Genomic DNA, 18337 nt, shown 5'->3' with positions numbered 1-18337 from the left:
ATCCCAAATGTGCGTGCTCTGTTTGAAATAATAAAGAAACTTTATTATAATGACGTCAGATGTCTAAGCGTGAGAGTAAATTGTACTACTGGTACTACCACTTGCTGATTTGTCATCTCTGCGCAGGATTTGTTTGCTTATGCTTATCTATTGTTGATATATTGCATCTATTGTGGTCTCAGAGTAGGTGTGTAGTGTGTACTGTGTATAATTTTTGATATTTGTATTGCTAGGCATGTGGGTGAGTTTTCATGCAGATGTTATTTCTGATTTCGGGACATATTTCATGTAGGGTTGGTATTTTTATGATTTGAATTGGTGAGGTCCTGAAATATTGACCAGGGGCCCCAGGCAACCAGGGGCCCCCATATGACCAGGCCCTGCTACCACAACCAGGGGCCCCCTTGGCGACTAGGGGCCCCAGGCGATCAGGGGCCCCATCACCCATGCGACTAGAGGCCCCCCGGCTACCAGGGCTCCCTAGGCGACTAGGGACCCCAGGCAATCAGGGGCCCCATGCGACCAGGCCCCGGCTACCAGGGATCCCCTAGGCGACCAGGGGCCCAGGAAACCGGGGGCCCTTGGATGACTGCAGGGCCCATTGGGTCATCAGGGGCCTCTCATGTAACCAGGGGCATATAAATGAAACTTTGATATCATTTTTTCTTCCTAGTAAAAGATGTTTTATCCAGTGTTTGAAAAAAATATACTGGGGCCTGAGGGGCCCCCTGAGCGCCTTCGGCACTCAGGAGGGGTCCATGGCCCCCATGGCCCCCCCTTGGGTACGTCACTGGAGGTGGCCCATTGATTCCTTCTGAATCAGCTATTCGGGCTCAATCCTCATTCCTTCCCATTGACTTGGACTGGCTGAAAATCAATGGGTTTACATGCAGTATGCATGTGGCATCCTGTGGCAAACTAGACCAGCTACATGCTGAATTCAAAATGTGTGGTGATTACTCTAAGTATGCTAATGACTTTTTCCAGCCATGTGGTGAAGTATTGTCACTTCAGTATGGAACAGCACCAAGCTCCATTATTGCGGAGCACTGCTGTTCCATCAATGCGAGACCTGTGCTTGAAGGAAGTTGCTAAGAACCTTCAGGGCAATATCCCAGACAAAGTACAAGAGTTGCTGTCCCATCTTCCACCTGATGAGGCAGTGGAAGCTCTTGACCAGGCTCTTTCATCATCTGTGAGTAAATGTTGTACTATTGATCACATTGTTTTGTGGAATTACGATCTAGTCCACAAAATAGACATGCATTTGTTGGCAAATATTTTATTTATTCCATCTTTTACTCAGACATTATGATGCAGATTTGTGATGCTAGGTATTTCAAGTAAAAGGGTGTATCATTATTAATGTGCTGGCAAAGATAATCGTGAATGATCGCCCATTGAAATCCATTGTGAATTATCTTGTGACATGGCTGTGCGAATTTTGCCAGGTAACGCCGACGGGCGTTTGTCCTTACCGGCTGTTGCTGCCGCGTCCCGGCGTCCTGCTACAGTCGTCCCGGCTCCGCGGGAACCTGCTGCGCATCACCAGGGTAAGGGGGCGTGGTGTGCGGAGGGGGAGCAGGAATCGAGACCAGTCGGCGCAGTGTGTTGAGCAACTCGTGTGTGTGGGGGCCGGGTCGCAGGAACGACTCCGGAGTAAGAGTCAAGGGGGCGTGGTTCGCAGGATGAACTCCGGGTAGGTGGTCGTGATCTGCAGACTCGTCTCCAGAGTAGGTAGGCGAGGCTGGCGGGAATAACTCCACAGTTGGTAGGCTTAATTTGTTGGGAACATTTCGTTTAGGTTTAGGAGCTTGTCGTAGGTGGTAGGGCTTTTGGGAAATTGGGCCCCGTATTGTCAGCGTTGCTGCGTGCATGTATTTACTTATTTTGTTTCTGACTTGGTCGTGTTTCTGTCATTGGTAGCATGCCTCGGCGGACGCCAGTTCACGCGTTGCCAGGGACGCGCTTCTGCTCCGGATCTGCTCGGCTGGGTCACAGACGGAACTCACTGACGTCCTCGAATTCGGTAAGACGTCATTTTAAATTTAGTGTTTGATTTCAGTCACCTTTGCATGCGTTAGTGCATTATATTTTAAGCCATTTTTAATGACCATTCACTGAGTCAGACTTCGCCAATATTCCGTAGATACCATGGAAGAGGCTTTTTTTAATGTATTTTTTTCAGGCATCGTTTGTACTAGAGGTGGCGTGGAAAGTCTTTAATTGTACTTATCATGGCATTTTCATTCGGTTTTGCTTTCGTGTAACAACTGAGGTGTCCATTTGCGTTTTCAGGGACATTCCTATGTGAAATGGGCTGGCATGAAGATGGTATGATCATTCTGGAGAAGACCTTCTCCGTCTTATGTAAAAATGTCTCCTGGCAGGTGTCTGAAATGGCTCTGGATTGTGTTCATAGGTAAGGTAATGGGGGCATGTAGTGACAACTGTTATGTTTATCATTTGTCTTTGAGTAGGAACGGTCGACATGTTGTGTTCGATTTCGTTGCGCTGTATAGGCACATTTTTGCTGAGTATTTTCCCTGAAGACCATGTGCACTTACCGGTGAAGGTGCACATCCTGGTTCATAGTTAGATACACTTAATCATTTTTATCCAAACGTTTCATATTTTTATTATAATTTTTACTGGATAACTTTAATCTCCCTCGTTATCGTATTATATGCATAACTTTGCATGTCCTGTTAAAAACGCTGTACGAGTATATTCACACGTCGTCACCAAGCGTTATTACATCACACCGCCCCTCCCTCCTCCCCCGCACATTGGCACCCTCTCTCTGCCCCTCCCTCCTCCCCCGCACATTGGCACCCTCTCTCTGCCCCTCCCGCAGACAGCTGGCGGCGGAGACTGCCGTAGGTCGGGTGGGTGCCGCCGGGTGGAACGCCGGTCGTATGGCCTTCCTGAACGATGCGGGACTGGGCCTCCGGTCTGGTCTGCAGTCGGCGGCGGCGGCGGCCCAGGCGCGGCTCGCTCTGCTCACCGAGAACTGGCCCGCGGTGAGTGGAGTGGACCCGCCAGCGTGCGCCACGTCCCCAGCGGGGTGCAGCTGAGGGATGACGCGGTAAACGTCAGCGGCGCCTAGAGCTCAGCAATGGACTGAGGTAGCTACTTGTAACAGGTGTCGGTATTATATGCCGCAGCTGTTATTGCTCATTAGGAATGATGATTTCTACGAAATAATTTTGCTATCGGTGTCTGGCATTGCGGTAATAGCCGCAGCGCCAGATCTTTGCCACTTTCTTCTCGTGAATTCTCTGATCTCCCGTAGATATCATAGTTCATTCCGAATCATCATCTTATGTCGAGCCAGCCCTGTCTCTGTGGTTAGGCGCTTCTACAGCATCGGAGGCTCACGTTGACTTCACCTTCAGGCGCTGCGGTGGCTGGTCGTCGCTCTGGACTCCGTGCCGGCGGCAGCGCCCGCTGACCTGGCTGCCGAGCTGCCCCGGCTGGTGGCTGAGCTCCTGCTGAGCTGCGGCTGCACGGCGCCGCTGGTGGAGCTGGCACCGCAGGCTCTCAGCGCCTCCTATCGGCACTGGGGCCAGCTGCACCCGCAGACCCTGGCCGCCGCCCGCGTGCTCGGCGACTTCGCCCTGCTCTCGGGGTTCAGCGGCCGAGCAGATGATATCAGCCAGGTGGGGTATTCCGGAGTGGTGGATCAGCTACAGCTGTGTCAGGATCTTCAGGCTTTGACTGCCTTGCCAATTGAACCTGATGTCCGGACGTGCCGTTTGATAATATTTTGCGTGGTCTTTATGGCTACATCTCATGGTTCCGCATCGACGTTATTGGGTAGAATTAACTTATCTAATGCTGCTGGCAATATAAAAAGAAAAGCTGAGTGCAGATTAAGCACTCCAACGTGTCAGGTACACAAGGTAACATTTTCAAATAAACACGATCCATATTTTAGTCGATAAATGTACCACAAAGTTACATGGAGACTAACAATCCATATTTAGCCCCGTCTAACCCCCAGTCTCTCCGTCCCTTCCGTCTGTGACGGGCCTCCCGTCTCCTCCCCCTTACTCAGATCTGCGGCCGGCTGGGGGAGCAGATGTATGCAGAGTCCAGCCCCCTGCGGCATCGGCTGAGGCTGGACCGGCTGCTGCTCGAAATGAAACTGGCCGCCGCCGACCCTCCCGAGGACGGCTCTCACAGGTGAGATGGGACCCGAGGACGGCTCTCACGGGTGAGATGAGACCCTCACGGGTGAGACGGGACTCTCAGGGGCTGGTCATAACTCTCACGGGAGAAACAGGCTCAGGGGAGAATTGAGATGGGACTATCACAATTCAGACGAGACTCTTCGATAGGACGTCCTGTCTCGAGGTTCCTTTCACGGGACGTGAGACTGAATTCTTATCGGTAACATTTGACGGGATCTCTTCCTAACTCCCGAGGCCCCGACACACTAACCACTCTCAATCACGCTAACCACGGCCCCCTGCCCCGGTCAGCGGGCCCCAGACGGAGCGTCCTGCCACGCTACAGCTACCCAGTCACAGCTGCTGGACCATTGACCTGACCCTGGCCGACTGTCAGTGGGTGGACGACCAGCTCCCGCTGCTGCTCAATTCGCTCAACGGCTTCAGTGAGGGTAGGTGGGCTGGGATAGTCCGGAAACGCCGAGCCCTCGTAGGCCGGACACTAGATCTGTATGTCTGATAATGTGTAAGCCATAAGGGATACCGTTGTGAAAGGTTCGGCTTGTGATATTTTATTGCTCTATTCTCTATTCTCCAATGACCTGGTATGTAATTGCATGAGTAAATGTGTGCTTAATGCTATTCCAGTTCTGCCTGGTGCCCCTCCGTTCACCTCTCTCCTGTCCCTGACAGCGGCGCAGCTGGGCGTTCAGACTTACTCTCGTCTGCGCGAGACGGAGCGCCTGTGTGAAGAGCTGATCGGCCCGGCCAGTCTGCGGCTGAGCAGGGTACTGACCCAGCTGGCGCGGCTGCTCCTCAACCTGGAGCTGGACCAGCTGCTGCCCAACACGGTCAGTACCGGGGCTAAAGCCGCTCAGCGGGAACCAGAGCCGTGGACTCCACTGGTCACCGGAGGCGGAGACATTATAGCCTCTACCCAGGAGCTAGGCTATAGCCTGCACCGGGGACTGACATAATCATAGCCGCTCCTGACACTGGGCCCACAGCCTTTACGCCTCTACAGGGACCGAAGCCAGCATAAATCAGGCTCCGCAGAAAAAGAAACAGTGCATATCGAGAATAATATGTTTTTTTTTTCTCCTCTGCTTTGTTCACACGTTGTTGTCTTTACACGTCTTTCCGTCCGGTGCCGATCAATTTCCGTGCCGCGCCCACCTGTGTCCCAGATCTCGTGCGCGCCTGAGGCGGAGACGCTCCTGCGGCGGGCGCTGGATATCCAGGCGCAGCTGGGAGTGCCGAGCGACCACCGCGACTCGCTGGTCACCCGGCTCACGCTCGCCAGCCTGCACACCTACTCGAGCACGCAGTACCTGCTGGAGGCTGAGCGACTGATGAAGGCCGCGCTACGAGACTGCCGTGAGTGGGGGGTAGGGGATCGGCAGCTTGGCCGGGGCTAGCAGAGGAGGCAAGGGATCGGCAGCCTGGCCAGGGCTAGCAGAGAAGGCGAGGGACCGGCAGCTCGGCTGGGGCCAGGTCTGCAGAGGAGGCGAGGGACGGACAGCGAGTTGGTAACCCTGTGGAAGTGTGGGATACACCCAAACTAGTCTGGATAATAGTTTTGATCTAGTGCTGCATGCGTTATCGGTATTACTTACGCTTTAGCGGTAGAAGAATGGCCCTTAGGTAGTTTTTTATAGGTGTGAGGAGTTAGAAATGATTGAACAATTTGGGCACACGCGTGATGCACGTTAGAAGTAGACCAGAATGGCGATGGCAGTCTGCCCTAAATGAGCCGAACAGACGAACCTTCTCGGTTGTTGGAAGTGCGTCTAGGGTGCCAGTCCACTGATACACCCGGTATCGCTCAGGGTTCCAACGTCAGGACTTACACCTAGCTCATGTCCAACTGGCCAGCCACATTGCCCGCCAGTTGTCGTGGAACTGGCGCTAATTTGACGCATCTTAACCGCTGGAGGCCGTGATATGGCCGGTTAGGTCCTGACCGGTCGTGTATGCTGCCTCCTATTTAGGACAATCGCCGTGTGGCTCAAAGGAGGCCGAGCTGCTAGTCATATGTTGGTAGGGATCGGGTGATTTATATTACGGTGGTGCGGGGCCTTGTAACCCTGACGATAGCGAAAGCTGCATTAATCAATTAGATGAGACGTACAGAAGTCATGATGCAAACCGTGGAGCTTGGTGATGATTGAGGATATGAGATAATTATTACCAGTTTATTTTTTTTTCCAAAAGCCGGCACCTTGGTGACGTTAAGCCGTCTTTGCACATATTTTTGTGTCTGAAATTATCTTCGACGCAATGGTTTCAGTTAAAATGCTGAAGTTTTTCTACAGCTGACTTCCAGGCGATGCCACATGCCTTTTAACTGCTAGTTTCTTTAGTCAGCAGCGCCAGAATCCGTAAGTAGCATCTGTAGTCGCTGCATGCAGTAGTGTTAGTTGGATTTAACACACCCACCTCCCCGCTCGGGCCCGTGGTAATAACTGCCCTCCCCGTACGTGTTCTCTGTGTGTGCGTCCCAGACGGCGGCGGTCACTGGCGGCACCTGGATCTGGCCGAGCACTGTCTGCGCGGCCTGTCGGCCATCTACGCGCGCCACGAGGACGCCCAGCGCGCCGCCGACATGGACGACCTGCTGGAGACGGTGCAGGCTCTGCGGCGCCGGCTCGCCGCCCAGAGGCTGCCGCCCGAGGGACTGGCCGCCCTGCTGCCGCCGCGGCCCTGGAGCCAGCGCGAGATGAGGCAGCAACTCATGGCGGCGCTCCGACGGGTGGCGACGGTGGTGCGGCCCGACAAACTGACAGTGGTGACGCCTCACGGACTGACAGTGGTGACTCCTGAATGACTGACGATGACGGTGGTGACACCTGAATGACTGGCGGTGATGACACCTGAATGACTGACGGTGGTGACGCCTGAATGACTGGCGGTGGTGACACCTCAATGACTGACGGTGGTGCTGCCTGCACGGCAGCGGCCCAGTGTCGGTGTGCAGGGTGGCTCCGATGGAGTGTGGCACATGTAACCAGTGAGCTTGATCGTGCCAACGCTGTACCTTTGCTTGTCTTATGATATTGAACTCCATAATAATGATGTGCTGTTGATCCACGTGAAAAATCTGTTAGCACAATGTGCAGCACCGTCCAATATCTGTGAACGCGCCAAACGTATCCAAGTTGGGAGGAACCCGGCCTCCGTAAAGCGTGGTGGCTCCGTTGTTATTTTATACAGACGGGTCGCAGGTTGTGATATCTATATGTGATCGCGTTTTTACTGGAGATGTGATGGCACATTCCGATGTCACATACTGAGCTTGCTGTTAGATGTTTATAGAGATGTCTGTTGAGTGTAATGTGTAAGGATCGCGCCGATGGATATACTGCGGGTATGAGTCGTCGCCATCTGTGATTTAGTTGTGAGATTCGCGCTGCCAATATTATGAGAATGGCACTGTAGTGCCTGCTTCCCTGGATGCCGCGATGCGAGCCTGTGTTAAGATTAGCGAGCCCTGCCAGCCAGCGGAGTTGCATGGATCCAGCCGCCATATTGTTGATTGCTAGGGAACTGTGTCAGTCATTCGTACTACAGTGACTGCAATCAGCTCCCCTCGCGCTGCCTCCATTACGCCGGTACTCAGTTGTCATTGCTGTGGTCTGGAATCGGGTACGGGATGTGGACCATGGTCCGGAGGACCGCACCGCTTCGCTGTGCCGAGCATGCTGTGCGCAGAGACCTGCTTAGTAAAAATGTGCTTTCGCTTTGTTGATTTATTTGCTTTATTGTTTGTTTAAGGTGAAGTCGAAGTGGCATATATTTACGTTCGTTCTTCGTAATATGTTTGCGCTGTCTGCGCTGTTTGTCTATACACAATGTCTAATCAAGACTTGTTATTGGCCTAGGCCAAAATTAATAGCTTGATGAATTATGTTTCAAGCAGGCTGGAATAGATACGTGTATAAGCGCTTGATGCTTGTGAAACTTTGTTTGGCTATGCCATCCTTCTGCATCACTGTTACTCTTTTATCAAATGGGATTTTCATTGGTATTGTATTACCCTATTCTTCTCTTTACAAGCTGCTGACTTATATTTCTTTGCATGTATTCTTTGTAAGACTTCCTCTTTGCTCATTCCAGCTTCAATTAGCCTAATCTGCGTTGACTGTAGTCTGTAGCCAAGTCTTCCTACCTTCTGAAAACAGACATTCTGTGAGAAATTCTGAGTTATAGAGTTTATCAATAACTATAGGCATGTGTCTCATGTATAGGGCTCGGATTTCGGAACACACCGGTCTTCTTGAATCTTGTGCACTCCTCCGTCCGCCGGAGCTACGGTCTTCGAACGACGAGTGAATGGGGATGCCGGTTGTCCCTTGTCTTGGCCGATGAAACTTAGCGCTGAGCGCATGTTCTGGTCGGTGATCGCTGTCCGACCAGTGCAGTGGGCTGGGCTATCTGTAAGCATCTTGGGCTGGGCCAGGCTGGGCTACGCCGGGCATTCGTCTTGGAGTCCTGGGGGCTGGGGCTGTCTGGGATGATGCACTTACGGCCTAGGAAGGCGCATTCTAAGCTTGGTTGGTGGGTTGGTTGGCTTTGGCGCCATATCCGGTGGATCAAGTGCTAATCGGAACTCTCACGCTGTTCCAAGCGGCCAGGCAGCGGCAACGCCACGTGCATTGCCCGGGAATCGAATCCGGATGCCTTATTCTAAGCTTCCATGACGCTTCATGTTTTGTATGTCTGATCCAGGTCTGCTGATCCAGTCTGATCTAATCGGTTCAGGACGCGGGACGCGATGCCCAAATGTCTAACTGCTTATTCTGGAAACCGAAAGCCCACCGATCTTCTTTGGTGAAATGGAGTTCTACCCTTGGGTGAGATGATGCCATGTAGGTATCTACAGTTCTGATAGGACAGAAAACGTCTTGGTGGTGAACGAGTTGACATATGTGCCAATTTTCCAGTTGTGATATTGGATTGCAGCCATACAGTTTGAGTTGTCTATTTATTAAGCATTCACCATACTTTCCTCACCACCCAGTTCGCTGCTGTCATGCATATGGGAACGTCAGCCGCGAGCGAACAATTTAGTAGCCGACAGTTTTCTGCTACGCGTTACAATTCTCGCGCATCTGGTTCGATTTATTTGTCAAGTGTTGAATTGACGAGGTTAGGGTGGTTTTGCGTTTAATTTTCAATTTATATTTGATTGTGCTGCGTTGCATTGGGTCTTTTTTGGTAAGTTGACTTGTTACTTCAACTTGATATGATTTGAGTTAATGACAGCTTGTCTACAAGATGTAAAAGCAATGCCATTGTCACCAAGAAGTGTCATATTCTCTGGTCGATTTATTGGGTTGTTCTTATTTAATTTTATGCTAGAGACTTAATGTTTTGACTCTTAAATAACGATAATATATTGAGTAATGTGCTGACCGTTTTGGACAGAACTATAAAGATGGTCAAAGAGGTAAATTAACATGCTTCTTAAAACATCCGCAGTGCACACCCCAAACTCTTAATTTATGGATTTTAGGTGGCCTGATGATTGTGCATGATGATATTGGTCATGCAATAAAAGTGACAAGAACTTGCATTTCTCTACTTTTAGTCAAATTATTTTGATGGCACATGTTCCAGTTTAAAAGTTATGAGTTTTAAAGTTTTTGTTTCTTGTTGGATACAGAATTCAAAATTGTTTACCTATTAACCTATTTAGAAATTGCGGCTTTGCTCCCAACTAATGTTTCTAAGCCCTCTGGATATTGTTCACTTTAAAATGAAATAGTTGGCTTAAGCTATATCCTTTTGCTTGCATAAATATTGTGCTATTTCTTCATCATTTTCAGTTCTTTCAACATCCATTCTGGTGCTAATCAACCCACAATTTTTAGGTACCTATCTGTGCACCATTAGAATCTAACCTGGACTCATTCTACCCCACAGGTGCCAATATGACTGTTGTTACCTCAGACAGCAAAGAGCCAACAATCAGTGGGACTGTGGCATCTGCAGCACAACAGTCAAACACTGAAAACCATGAGCTGTCAGAGGGAAATACTGAAGTTATGCAAAGCAATGCCACTTCTGTCGGCCAAGAGGCAGACACAGATGTCACTATATCACCTGACCTTCCAGACCAATCACTAGCTCCTCAGGTACCAAATGATGTGACCAAGTTGTCTGGCAGTGATAACCCCAGCACAGAGACTGCTGCTGGGGGTAAATATGAGGACCATGAAGCTGCTGATGATGATCAAGAAACTGAGGATCCTGACGCCGCCTGGAAGGAGCAGAAGCGCCGCCTGCTGTTGACGCACCTCTCTGCCGAGCCCCCGGACGTGGAGGCGCTCCGGGCGGGAGCTGTGTCGCGCGGCGGCCTGCTGGACGACGCGCTGCGCCGGCGCGTCTGGCCGCTGCTGCTGCGCGCCGACCGGCCGGTGGACTGTGCGCCGGACGGCGAGATACCCCTGCTGACCGGGGAGGAGGTGCGCGCCCACCCCTACCACCATCAGGTGGTGCTGGACGTGGAGCGAACCCTCAAACGGTTCCCGCCCGGCATCGAGGACTCGGTGCGGTTCGGCATGCAGGAGAGCCTGGTGACGCTGATCGTGCGCTCGCTGGCCGCTCACCCGGAGTTGCACTACTACCAGGGCTACCACGACGTGGCCATCACCGTGCTACTGGTCTGCGGCGAGCCGCTGGCGCTCGACGTCCTCTGCAAACTGGCCGGGCGCCACCTGAGTGTGTTCATGGCACCGAGCATGGACGAGACCCGTGACCTGCTGACGTACGTGCTGCCACTGCTGGAGGCCCGCGACCCGCCTGTCTGCGAGTTCCTGCTGCGATCCGAGGCGATGGCCACGTTCGCGCTCTCGTGGCTCATCACGTGGTTCAGTCACGTCCTTCCCGAGTTCTCGCTGATCACGCGTCTGTTTGACTACGTGCTGGCCACCAGCTGGCTGGCGCCCGTCTACCTGACGGCGGCCGTGGTGCTGCACCGGCGGGACGAACTGCTGGCGGGCGAGTGTGACCTGGCGGCGGTGCACAGCCTGCTGGCCGACATCCCCGACCACCTGCCCTGGGAGGACCTCATGGAGAGCGCCACTCTGCTGCTGCGCGAGCTGCCGCCCGAGTCGCTCCGACCGCGGGTGGACGCGCTGAACCGCGCGCGGCGCCAGAGCGAGGAGGAGGAGCGCGAACGGATGCGGCGCCGGCGGGCCGCGCTGCAGAGGCGGCGCATGGTCGAGTCATGGGTGCCGCCGCGCAACTGGACCGCTGTCGGACTGGCCATCAGTGTGGCACTGCTGGCCGGCGCCGTCCACCTGTGGAGGGCCAAGATGGACTGACGGACCACTGGGCACGGCTGACCTGCAGTCGACTGTCCTGGGACGGCGGCCGTCCGACGGTGGACCCGTCAGCGGGCGGGGATGGTGAGTGGGGTACCCTACCGCCGTCAGTGGACCAGTGCCTAACGTTTCTGCCGTCTTGGGGGAAACGCAACTTTTCTGCGAGTCGGATTCTCAAGAGCGTTGTCTTTGTCGTCGATCGCTTGGGGACTGTTGTTTAGAGGTGTTGGCTGTTGTAAGCATTCTGTGGGACCTGTGATGGAGCAATGAGCATGTATTGTCTCGCTCCTATGTGTTGCATGGTATATGCTAGTGGAATTATCAAGTGCAATTCCTTATGCGAGCATTAATAGGCGTAGTTGTCGAGGGCAAGCTTTCCGTAAGAGACCTACCTGCAAACGTTTCTAACAAGATTTTCAGTGTGTTGTTGTTTCTTTCGAATACGTTTATTTAAATTGAAAATTATTTCAGTTCTAGCTGTATTGTTCAGCTAAGACGTTTTCCTTTTAAGGAGAGTTCGGGCTTTCGTTGATAATTATTTGTCACTTCGTTTGCCTTATTGTGAAGGTACAAACAGCCAGTTCAGTTATGCTCACGTACCCTGTATACTCGTCATCAATCTCTGAGCTGCGACCAATGTGTTAGGGTCCTTGTGCCGTTTATACTTGCTCCCTTGAAGGGACACGTTTGTCATGACACCCTGTCCTGCTCTTCCGATGTGTACTTCCGTGAAGATGTAGGTATATTGCTGGGAGATGTTGTTTTCCCGAGTTTTGCTTTGCGATTTAAATGTGCATCATCCAGCCGGGGAAATGTTAGCCAGATTGTTACATTATGTGCTCTAGTCAAAGATACACACGACGCGACATCTTTTGGTTAGAATGGGTCCAGATTGTCGCTGTTATATATTTGGAGCCTGTTGAAGGTGAAATGTCTATATTGGGAGTCATGATTCCTTGAAAATATATTGTATTTATGGACGTCTGTCTTTTCAGGTCTCATTGGGGCTCACGTGACCCTCGCCAGCGACGTGTGATAGGCAGCTTATAGGAAGCTTCGTCTGCATGTTGTGCCGTACCTTGTGACATGGTTCAAAATTAGCACTAGCTGAACTAAATTGTGCTGCATCTTGTCAGAGTCTTACAAAACCTAGATTTTAAAAAGGCTCACATGCTCACATTATTGATATGTGAAATGTGTCAACAAACTTTCGGGACACCCTATAGGCGGCGTGCGGGGGCAGGCACGGGAGAATGTGGGATGAACGCTAAAAGTGGGGCTGGAACTGGCGCATCGACAGTTACAGTGGTGCGTTATATAACATTGGAACTACATTACATCCACAGCAACACAGCGATATGTTCAATAAAACCAGCTTACCTGAGGCCTGAGGGAGATGTGCCCGCACAAGTAAACGTCAAGTTGTCTGCATGTTAACTCAAAAACGTCTTGTTCAGTCACTCACTTGACCATTGATTTTCTTGACACTGAAATTACCCGACAAAATTACCCTCCACTCAAAAACGCGTCCGTAATCATATGCCTCTCTATATTTGGAGCCCGTCGGTCTCGTGCTTCCATCACTATTCTGGGTCGTGGCATTGGATTCACTCCGTCACGTGATGGCACCATGGAGAGCCTAGCCAGGGCCGGGCCCAGTCACATGACTGCGACCGGATGGCCTTGACGGGCGCCACGTGGTGGGGCTGCACGTGTTTGGTACACGTGAGAGGGACACCCCGGGGTGCAGGCAGGCCCACAGGTGGCTGGAGTCGGGACGGGCTCGTGGGGTCGGGCCGGTCGGCGAGTTTCCTAAGTGTGGAACTATTCATACCGTCGCCCGTTCGAGTGACGTCATCACTCGGCGCTGGCGGCTAGGTGCATGGAATGGCGGGTCCTTAAGTTGGCGAAGAGGCGGAGCCAGTTATCCTGCGTAAATATTTAGTCAGTCTTAATTTTAGCGAGTTCCCTAGCTAGAGAAAAAGTAACTTGTTCTACGTGAATATAAAACCGGTTTAATTGTCACAGTTTTGTCATACATGGGACACATGGTTATTTATATCTTCGCGTATGGATTGCTTCACACTGCGCCGAATATTGTGTTAGTCGATTAAGTGTTCATATATGAATATGTGTGAAATTGTATGCATGTGTGCGTCTGTATGTGCTATGCCACCGTAATGCCCACTGTTCTGTGGTTGGTGGATGTTTGACATAATAATAATAATAATAATAATATCTCCTACGAGGTGCTTGAGTTTTGACGGTGTGGTTTGTGCACTGCGTTTCGCTTCAGCATTGAGCAAATGTCTTCAGTATTACGGCTGGTAATACTGCCTATCGGCGTTGAATGATCAATAGGACATAAATAAGCAGGTAGTGCGAATTTATTATTAGCAGATTTATTAGCGAGATTATTAGCAGATTTATTAGCGGATTTATTATTTATTTTATTAGCAGGTAGTGCGGAACTATAGTGCGGATAGTGAGTGACGCCATCTGGACCGATGCTGGAGATGGTAGCGCCACCTGCCGCCACTTAACTGCTCGCTACTTGTAACAGTGCCTGGCTGGTGCTTTGTGTGGATTGTTTGAAGCGTAGTGTAGTACCTTATGACGCATAATATAAGGTCACTTTGCATTTTGCAAAATGTGAGGAGCATGGACGAATTAATTTGTCAGACATTGACGCCTTAGTAATACATAATTGTTCCCAACACAAGCTATGCATTAGATTTTAATGTAAAATTGCTCAACTTCCCATAATAACACCAGGGGCGCTAGTGCCGCGCGCCGCTAGCCTATAATCGTGCAGCGATTGGTCAGCCGACTGTGAGCCATGACGTCAAAGCCTGTGACGTCATCTCGGCGAAGCTTGCGCCAATCATAGACCTTAGGTATGGGCAGTTCCACACTTAGGAAACTCGCGGCCGGTCGGTGTAAATGTGAGACGGGAGCGGAGAAGGAGCGGGAGGGCAGGGTGCTCCGTGCTTCTGGTTCCTGGGTGTCGGCGTGTTTCTTCAGATCATTTACGGATCCCTGATCCAGAAAGGTGGTTTGGGATGCTACAGGACCGGCATACTTTCCAAATAGGTTATCAAGTTTGCAAAGATTCCTCGGATCTCGCTTCCTTGTAATGCATTGCTGCGAAACTTAACGCACGCCCGTATGGGGGGGGGGATCGAACGGACCCCCTCGGTTTTTCGCAAATGACTCGCTTAAAAAGCTGCCGATCGCGACGAAACTTTCAGTACCCTCGTGATAATCAAGTTTACACCTACCCTGAAAATTTCATCACCCTGACCCAAATGACCTTTGACCTGTGACCTACTTTTCGAGACTATGGTCGGTCGGAATCGCGATTCGGCGTATGGCGATCGCATTAGCCGCGCGTTTGCAGTCTTTTCGTGGTTTCAAGCGTTCAAACACGTGATATGGTGTTGCTCCCATCCATTAGGATGGTTGTCAAGGTCACCTGAAGGTTTGGTCAGGTCATTGACCTTTGGTGACCTTGGTTCACTTTTTCAAGTTTTATATATTTTTATGCTAGTTTTTGGAGCTGAAATCGAATTTAGCAACCATTTGAACATTTCCGAAGTAGTTTTGGTGCCTTCGTAACATGTTACGAAACTGTCAGGCGGTTGACAGTTGACACCCACTACGAGTACCTACCCGCAGGACACCTACTGGTTGACCTGGCCTGACCTGACCCGACCCGGCCTAAATGCATGAAGACATCATCATTGATAAAAAACTAACATGATATTCGTGATCACCACCCCGAAATACCCCATAGCAGCTACACTTTACGAAGTTCTAACAGGTCCCGATTTTCCCGACTTTTGGGTCATTGACCTGACCTGGAAGGTCAACCGATGACATTGGACCTTAAAGGAGGGTATCGTCGGCTTCCTCTCGTCACAGGCAACACGCTCGTTTTTTTTTCTCGCGAAGCTCTAGCTCAATGAGGGGCTAAACGGCGGGGGGGTCCAATGGACCCCCCCTTTTACGTTTGCGGCTGGCAAAACACCAATACGGGCGAGGGTTAAATCAAGCTCTCTCAAATCAGATGTTAGTGAATTGTTTCGTGCGAAGAACACGCAAACTTTCAATTTCGAACGCTACAAGACGGGCTATTCTCTAAAAGGTCTTCTGGGTTCGCTAATGCTGCATTTGGTGTTATTTGGTAAATGAATTTGGTGCCCTATGGTATCTGTAGTAGATCAGGTCAGGATAGGTACTTGATGTGATGTAGGTGTAACATTTTGACAATTTTATTGCTTTATTTTGAAATATCGAAGATCATTAAAACACCCATCTGTGATCTGACGGCATTACAATTATAACCGTTGAAATCTGATTTCCATTGAGAAACTGGAACTCACGAAATCATCTCCAATCAGTGTGAAGCAAGAGTCGCAATTTTATTTTCTCAAAAATGGTGTTCATCTTTCGAGGCATTTTAGACATTGAAACGTTCTTATTCTGTTGTGTACCCGAGTTTCCTCGATTCTTTGGCTATAGTGAAGCCAGCATGTCAAGTTCGCTTAGCATGTGATTTAGCTTCGGGAATTCATTCAATCAAAGCATTTGGATGACACGAAAAACACATGGCAATAAAACTGATGAGATCTCGCCTTTAATTCATGATTGGCGTCTGGTCCTAGACAGAGACATCAGCAGCGGCTGTTTAAAACACACCCACTCACTTCGCTGGCTCCCGGAACAAGCTCCTATTCACGAGGAACATAACAGAGCACCAGGGCCTGCGGCCGAATACCGGCGCCCGGCCAGCCGCAAAAACGGCCTCGATCATGAGGCGGCCATGCTGGAGGAGCGTGGTGCCGCCGCCGCGTCCAGCGCCCGCGGCGGCTAGCGCGGCCGCCGAGCGTGGCCGCCGGCTGGTGCCGCCGCGCTCCGAGCTGAGCTGAGGAGGCCGGCGCGGGCCGGGGCGCGCCAGGTCGGCTCGTCCTCTAGGTGCCCTTGCCGGGGGCTCGGTGCCGGGCCGGCCGGCCTCCCGTCGCGGCCGATCCATCTGCGCCGGCCGGCCGGCCGCATCAGGTGGCTGTTCGGGCCGGCGAGCGGCGCGCCAGAGTCCCAGTCTGCCCGTTTGGGTCGGGGCTGCCGTGTCGTAACTGACGGACGGACGCGTCCGCAGGGCCGCGGCGTGTCGTAAATGTGCTGCTCGGCTGGCGGCTGGTATCGCTCATGGTGCACGTGGCTCGTGGTAATTGAGGCAGCTCGGGTGCCAACTGATAGGCTGCCAGTTTCACATATCAATTGTCCCTGGGCTGTTGTGGCTATTGGTTGCAATACCTGCACCACGTTAATTTGATATTAGTCAAGGGTATGCTACCTATCATTCCGGGTATCATCATCATGCATGGTGATCTGCATTTAGGCCTGAATGGCCAGGATAATGTATAGGTTGTTTTGAACGGCGCTTATCCCTCTCCCCGGCCATTTTCATCTCTCCATTGCACTTGGCTTCCTTACATACCTACGCACGTCACGCTGAGAAGTTTGTTTGCCTGTAAATTATGATCTCGCGGCTGTTGTTTGAGGCGGGAAGCGCCCTTTGCATCTGTTGAACTGACCTGAAAGAGAATATTCAGGAGCTGACACTTTTTGCTCTTGTTTTGACATAACTACGTTGAAGAGAGGACTAGTACAGTTACTACAGTAGGTAAACAACAACGTAACTAAACCAGTATAACGCCTTTTGGGGCGACTAACGGAGCGAGCGAGAGGGTGGGCCTTGCACGTGCGAAATTGCGAGGGGGTACCTCCAACTGACTTGTGCACGGCACCCTACTAACTGGTCTCTAGCGATGTGCCAAATTTGGACACAATCGGCCCAGCCGTTCTCGAGATTTGGAAGCGGCATCCTGCACGTGCGCACGTGCAAAATGGGTCCCAACTGACTTGTGCACGGCACCCTACTAACCGGTCCCTAACCGTGTACCAAATTTGAGCGCAATCGGTCCAGCCGTTCCCGAGATCTGGAAACGACCCCTGCACGTGCTCACGTGCAGCAGCACCCCAACTCTGGCACATGTATATGCAGTGCCTAGTGGGTGCCTACCTACATGCCAACTTTCAGCACAATCGGCCAAGTAGTTACCGAGATATTGCAACAATTACAAAACTGACACCTCTTCGTTTTGCACGTGGCACGTGCATAAGGGGTCACCCACATGCATCGGGAATAGTCCAATACTTGGTGGAAGGAATGAAGCTACCCTACAAAAATTACCGCGTGTAAATCGGTCAAGTGGCTGCTGAGATATAAGCCTCGCAAAAGCGTGACCACGGCCGGCCGGCCGGCCGGCCGCTCATACTCAGAAATTTCCGTTTATCTAAGGAAAGACTACGCTCGCTTCGCTCGCTCCGTATTTTTTGTTTTTTAACATTTACTAGAGGTACAGGTTTGCGCGATAACTGTATGTTTTGATTAATTATATGTGACGGATGCATTAGTTTGGGTGAGTAGCTTGTATTTTAGCTGTATTATTTGGGTAGATTTGGGTAGCTGTTTTTAATATAATAGCGATAGTTGCGGAGTGTCCAAGTCTTTTGTATGTTAGGCCTTTTTTTAACTCAACCCTACCCCTACCCTACCCCTACCCTACCCTACCCTACCCCTACCCTACTCCTACACTACACTACACTACACTACACTACACTACACTACACTACACTACACTACCCTACCCTACCCTACCCTACCCTACCCTACCCCTACCCTACCCTACCCCTACCCTACTCCTAAACTACACTACACTACACTACAATACACTACCCTACCCTACCCTACCCTACCCTACCCTACCC

The 18337-nt window shown here is 51.3% G+C and overlaps 2 protein-coding genes across 5 annotated transcripts; both read left to right on the top strand.

Moving 5' to 3' along the window:
* Positions 1 to 135: 135 nt before the first annotated feature.
* LOC122381766 lies at positions 136 to 8121 on the top strand. 3 transcript variants are annotated; one of them, XM_043366364.1, is made up of 12 exons: positions 136 to 241; positions 988 to 1195; positions 1452 to 1553; positions 1927 to 2029; positions 2299 to 2422; positions 2858 to 3023; positions 3399 to 3662; positions 4061 to 4188; positions 4488 to 4627; positions 4869 to 5026; positions 5363 to 5552; positions 6680 to 8121. In XM_043366364.1, exons 2-12 carry the CDS (start codon positions 1016 to 1018, stop codon positions 7000 to 7002), a joined length of 1878 nt encoding a protein of 625 aa, XP_043222299.1. In that variant the 5' UTR covers positions 136 to 241; positions 988 to 1015; the 3' UTR covers positions 7003 to 8121. The 3 variants fall into 3 exon arrangements, with proteins under 3 accessions (XP_043222299.1, XP_043222300.1, XP_043222301.1); XM_043366365.1 differs by having other exon boundaries at positions 170 to 187; XM_043366366.1 differs by lacking the exons at positions 136 to 241; positions 988 to 1195; positions 1452 to 1553 and adding an exon at positions 1615 to 1737.
* Positions 8122 to 9288: 1167 nt separating this feature from the next.
* LOC122381765 (TBC1 domain family member 20-like) lies at positions 9289 to 12483 on the top strand. Of its 2 annotated transcripts, none has more exons than XM_043366362.1 (2): positions 9289 to 9392; positions 10101 to 12483. In XM_043366362.1, exon 2 carries the CDS (start codon positions 10109 to 10111, stop codon positions 11501 to 11503), a length of 1395 nt encoding a protein of 464 aa, XP_043222297.1. In that variant the 5' UTR covers positions 9289 to 9392; positions 10101 to 10108; the 3' UTR covers positions 11504 to 12483. The 2 variants fall into 2 exon arrangements, with proteins under 2 accessions (XP_043222297.1, XP_043222298.1); XM_043366363.1 differs by lacking the exon at positions 9289 to 9392 and adding an exon at positions 9444 to 9624.
* The last annotated feature ends 5854 nt before the right edge of the window (positions 12484 to 18337 follow it).

This window comes from Amphibalanus amphitrite, unplaced genomic scaffold, assembly GCF_019059575.1.
Source record: "Amphibalanus amphitrite isolate SeventyFive unplaced genomic scaffold, NRLGWU_Aamphi_draft 000127F_arrow, whole genome shotgun sequence".
Classification (NCBI taxonomy): Eukaryota; Metazoa; Arthropoda; class Thecostraca; order Balanomorpha; family Balanidae; genus Amphibalanus; species Amphibalanus amphitrite.
The sequence above is the reverse complement of the archived record's forward strand: the minus strand, read 5'-3'. Positions and strand labels throughout refer to the sequence as shown.

Coding starts and splice junctions, on each gene's coding strand:
- LOC122381765 (XM_043366362.1), top strand. CDS start 10,109: ATGACTGTTGTTACCTCAGACAGCAAAGAGCCAACAATCAGTGGGACT.
- LOC122381766 (XM_043366364.1), top strand. CDS start 1,016: ATGGAACAGCACCAAGCTCCATTATTGCGGAGCACTGCTGTTCCATCA. Junction 2,030..2,298: donor CACTGACGTCCTCGAATTCG/GTAAGACGTCAT, acceptor TTGCGTTTTCAG/GGACATTCCTATGTGAAATG. Junction 5,027..5,362: donor ACCAGCTGCTGCCCAACACG/GTCAGTACCGGG, acceptor CCTGTGTCCCAG/ATCTCGTGCGCGCCTGAGGC.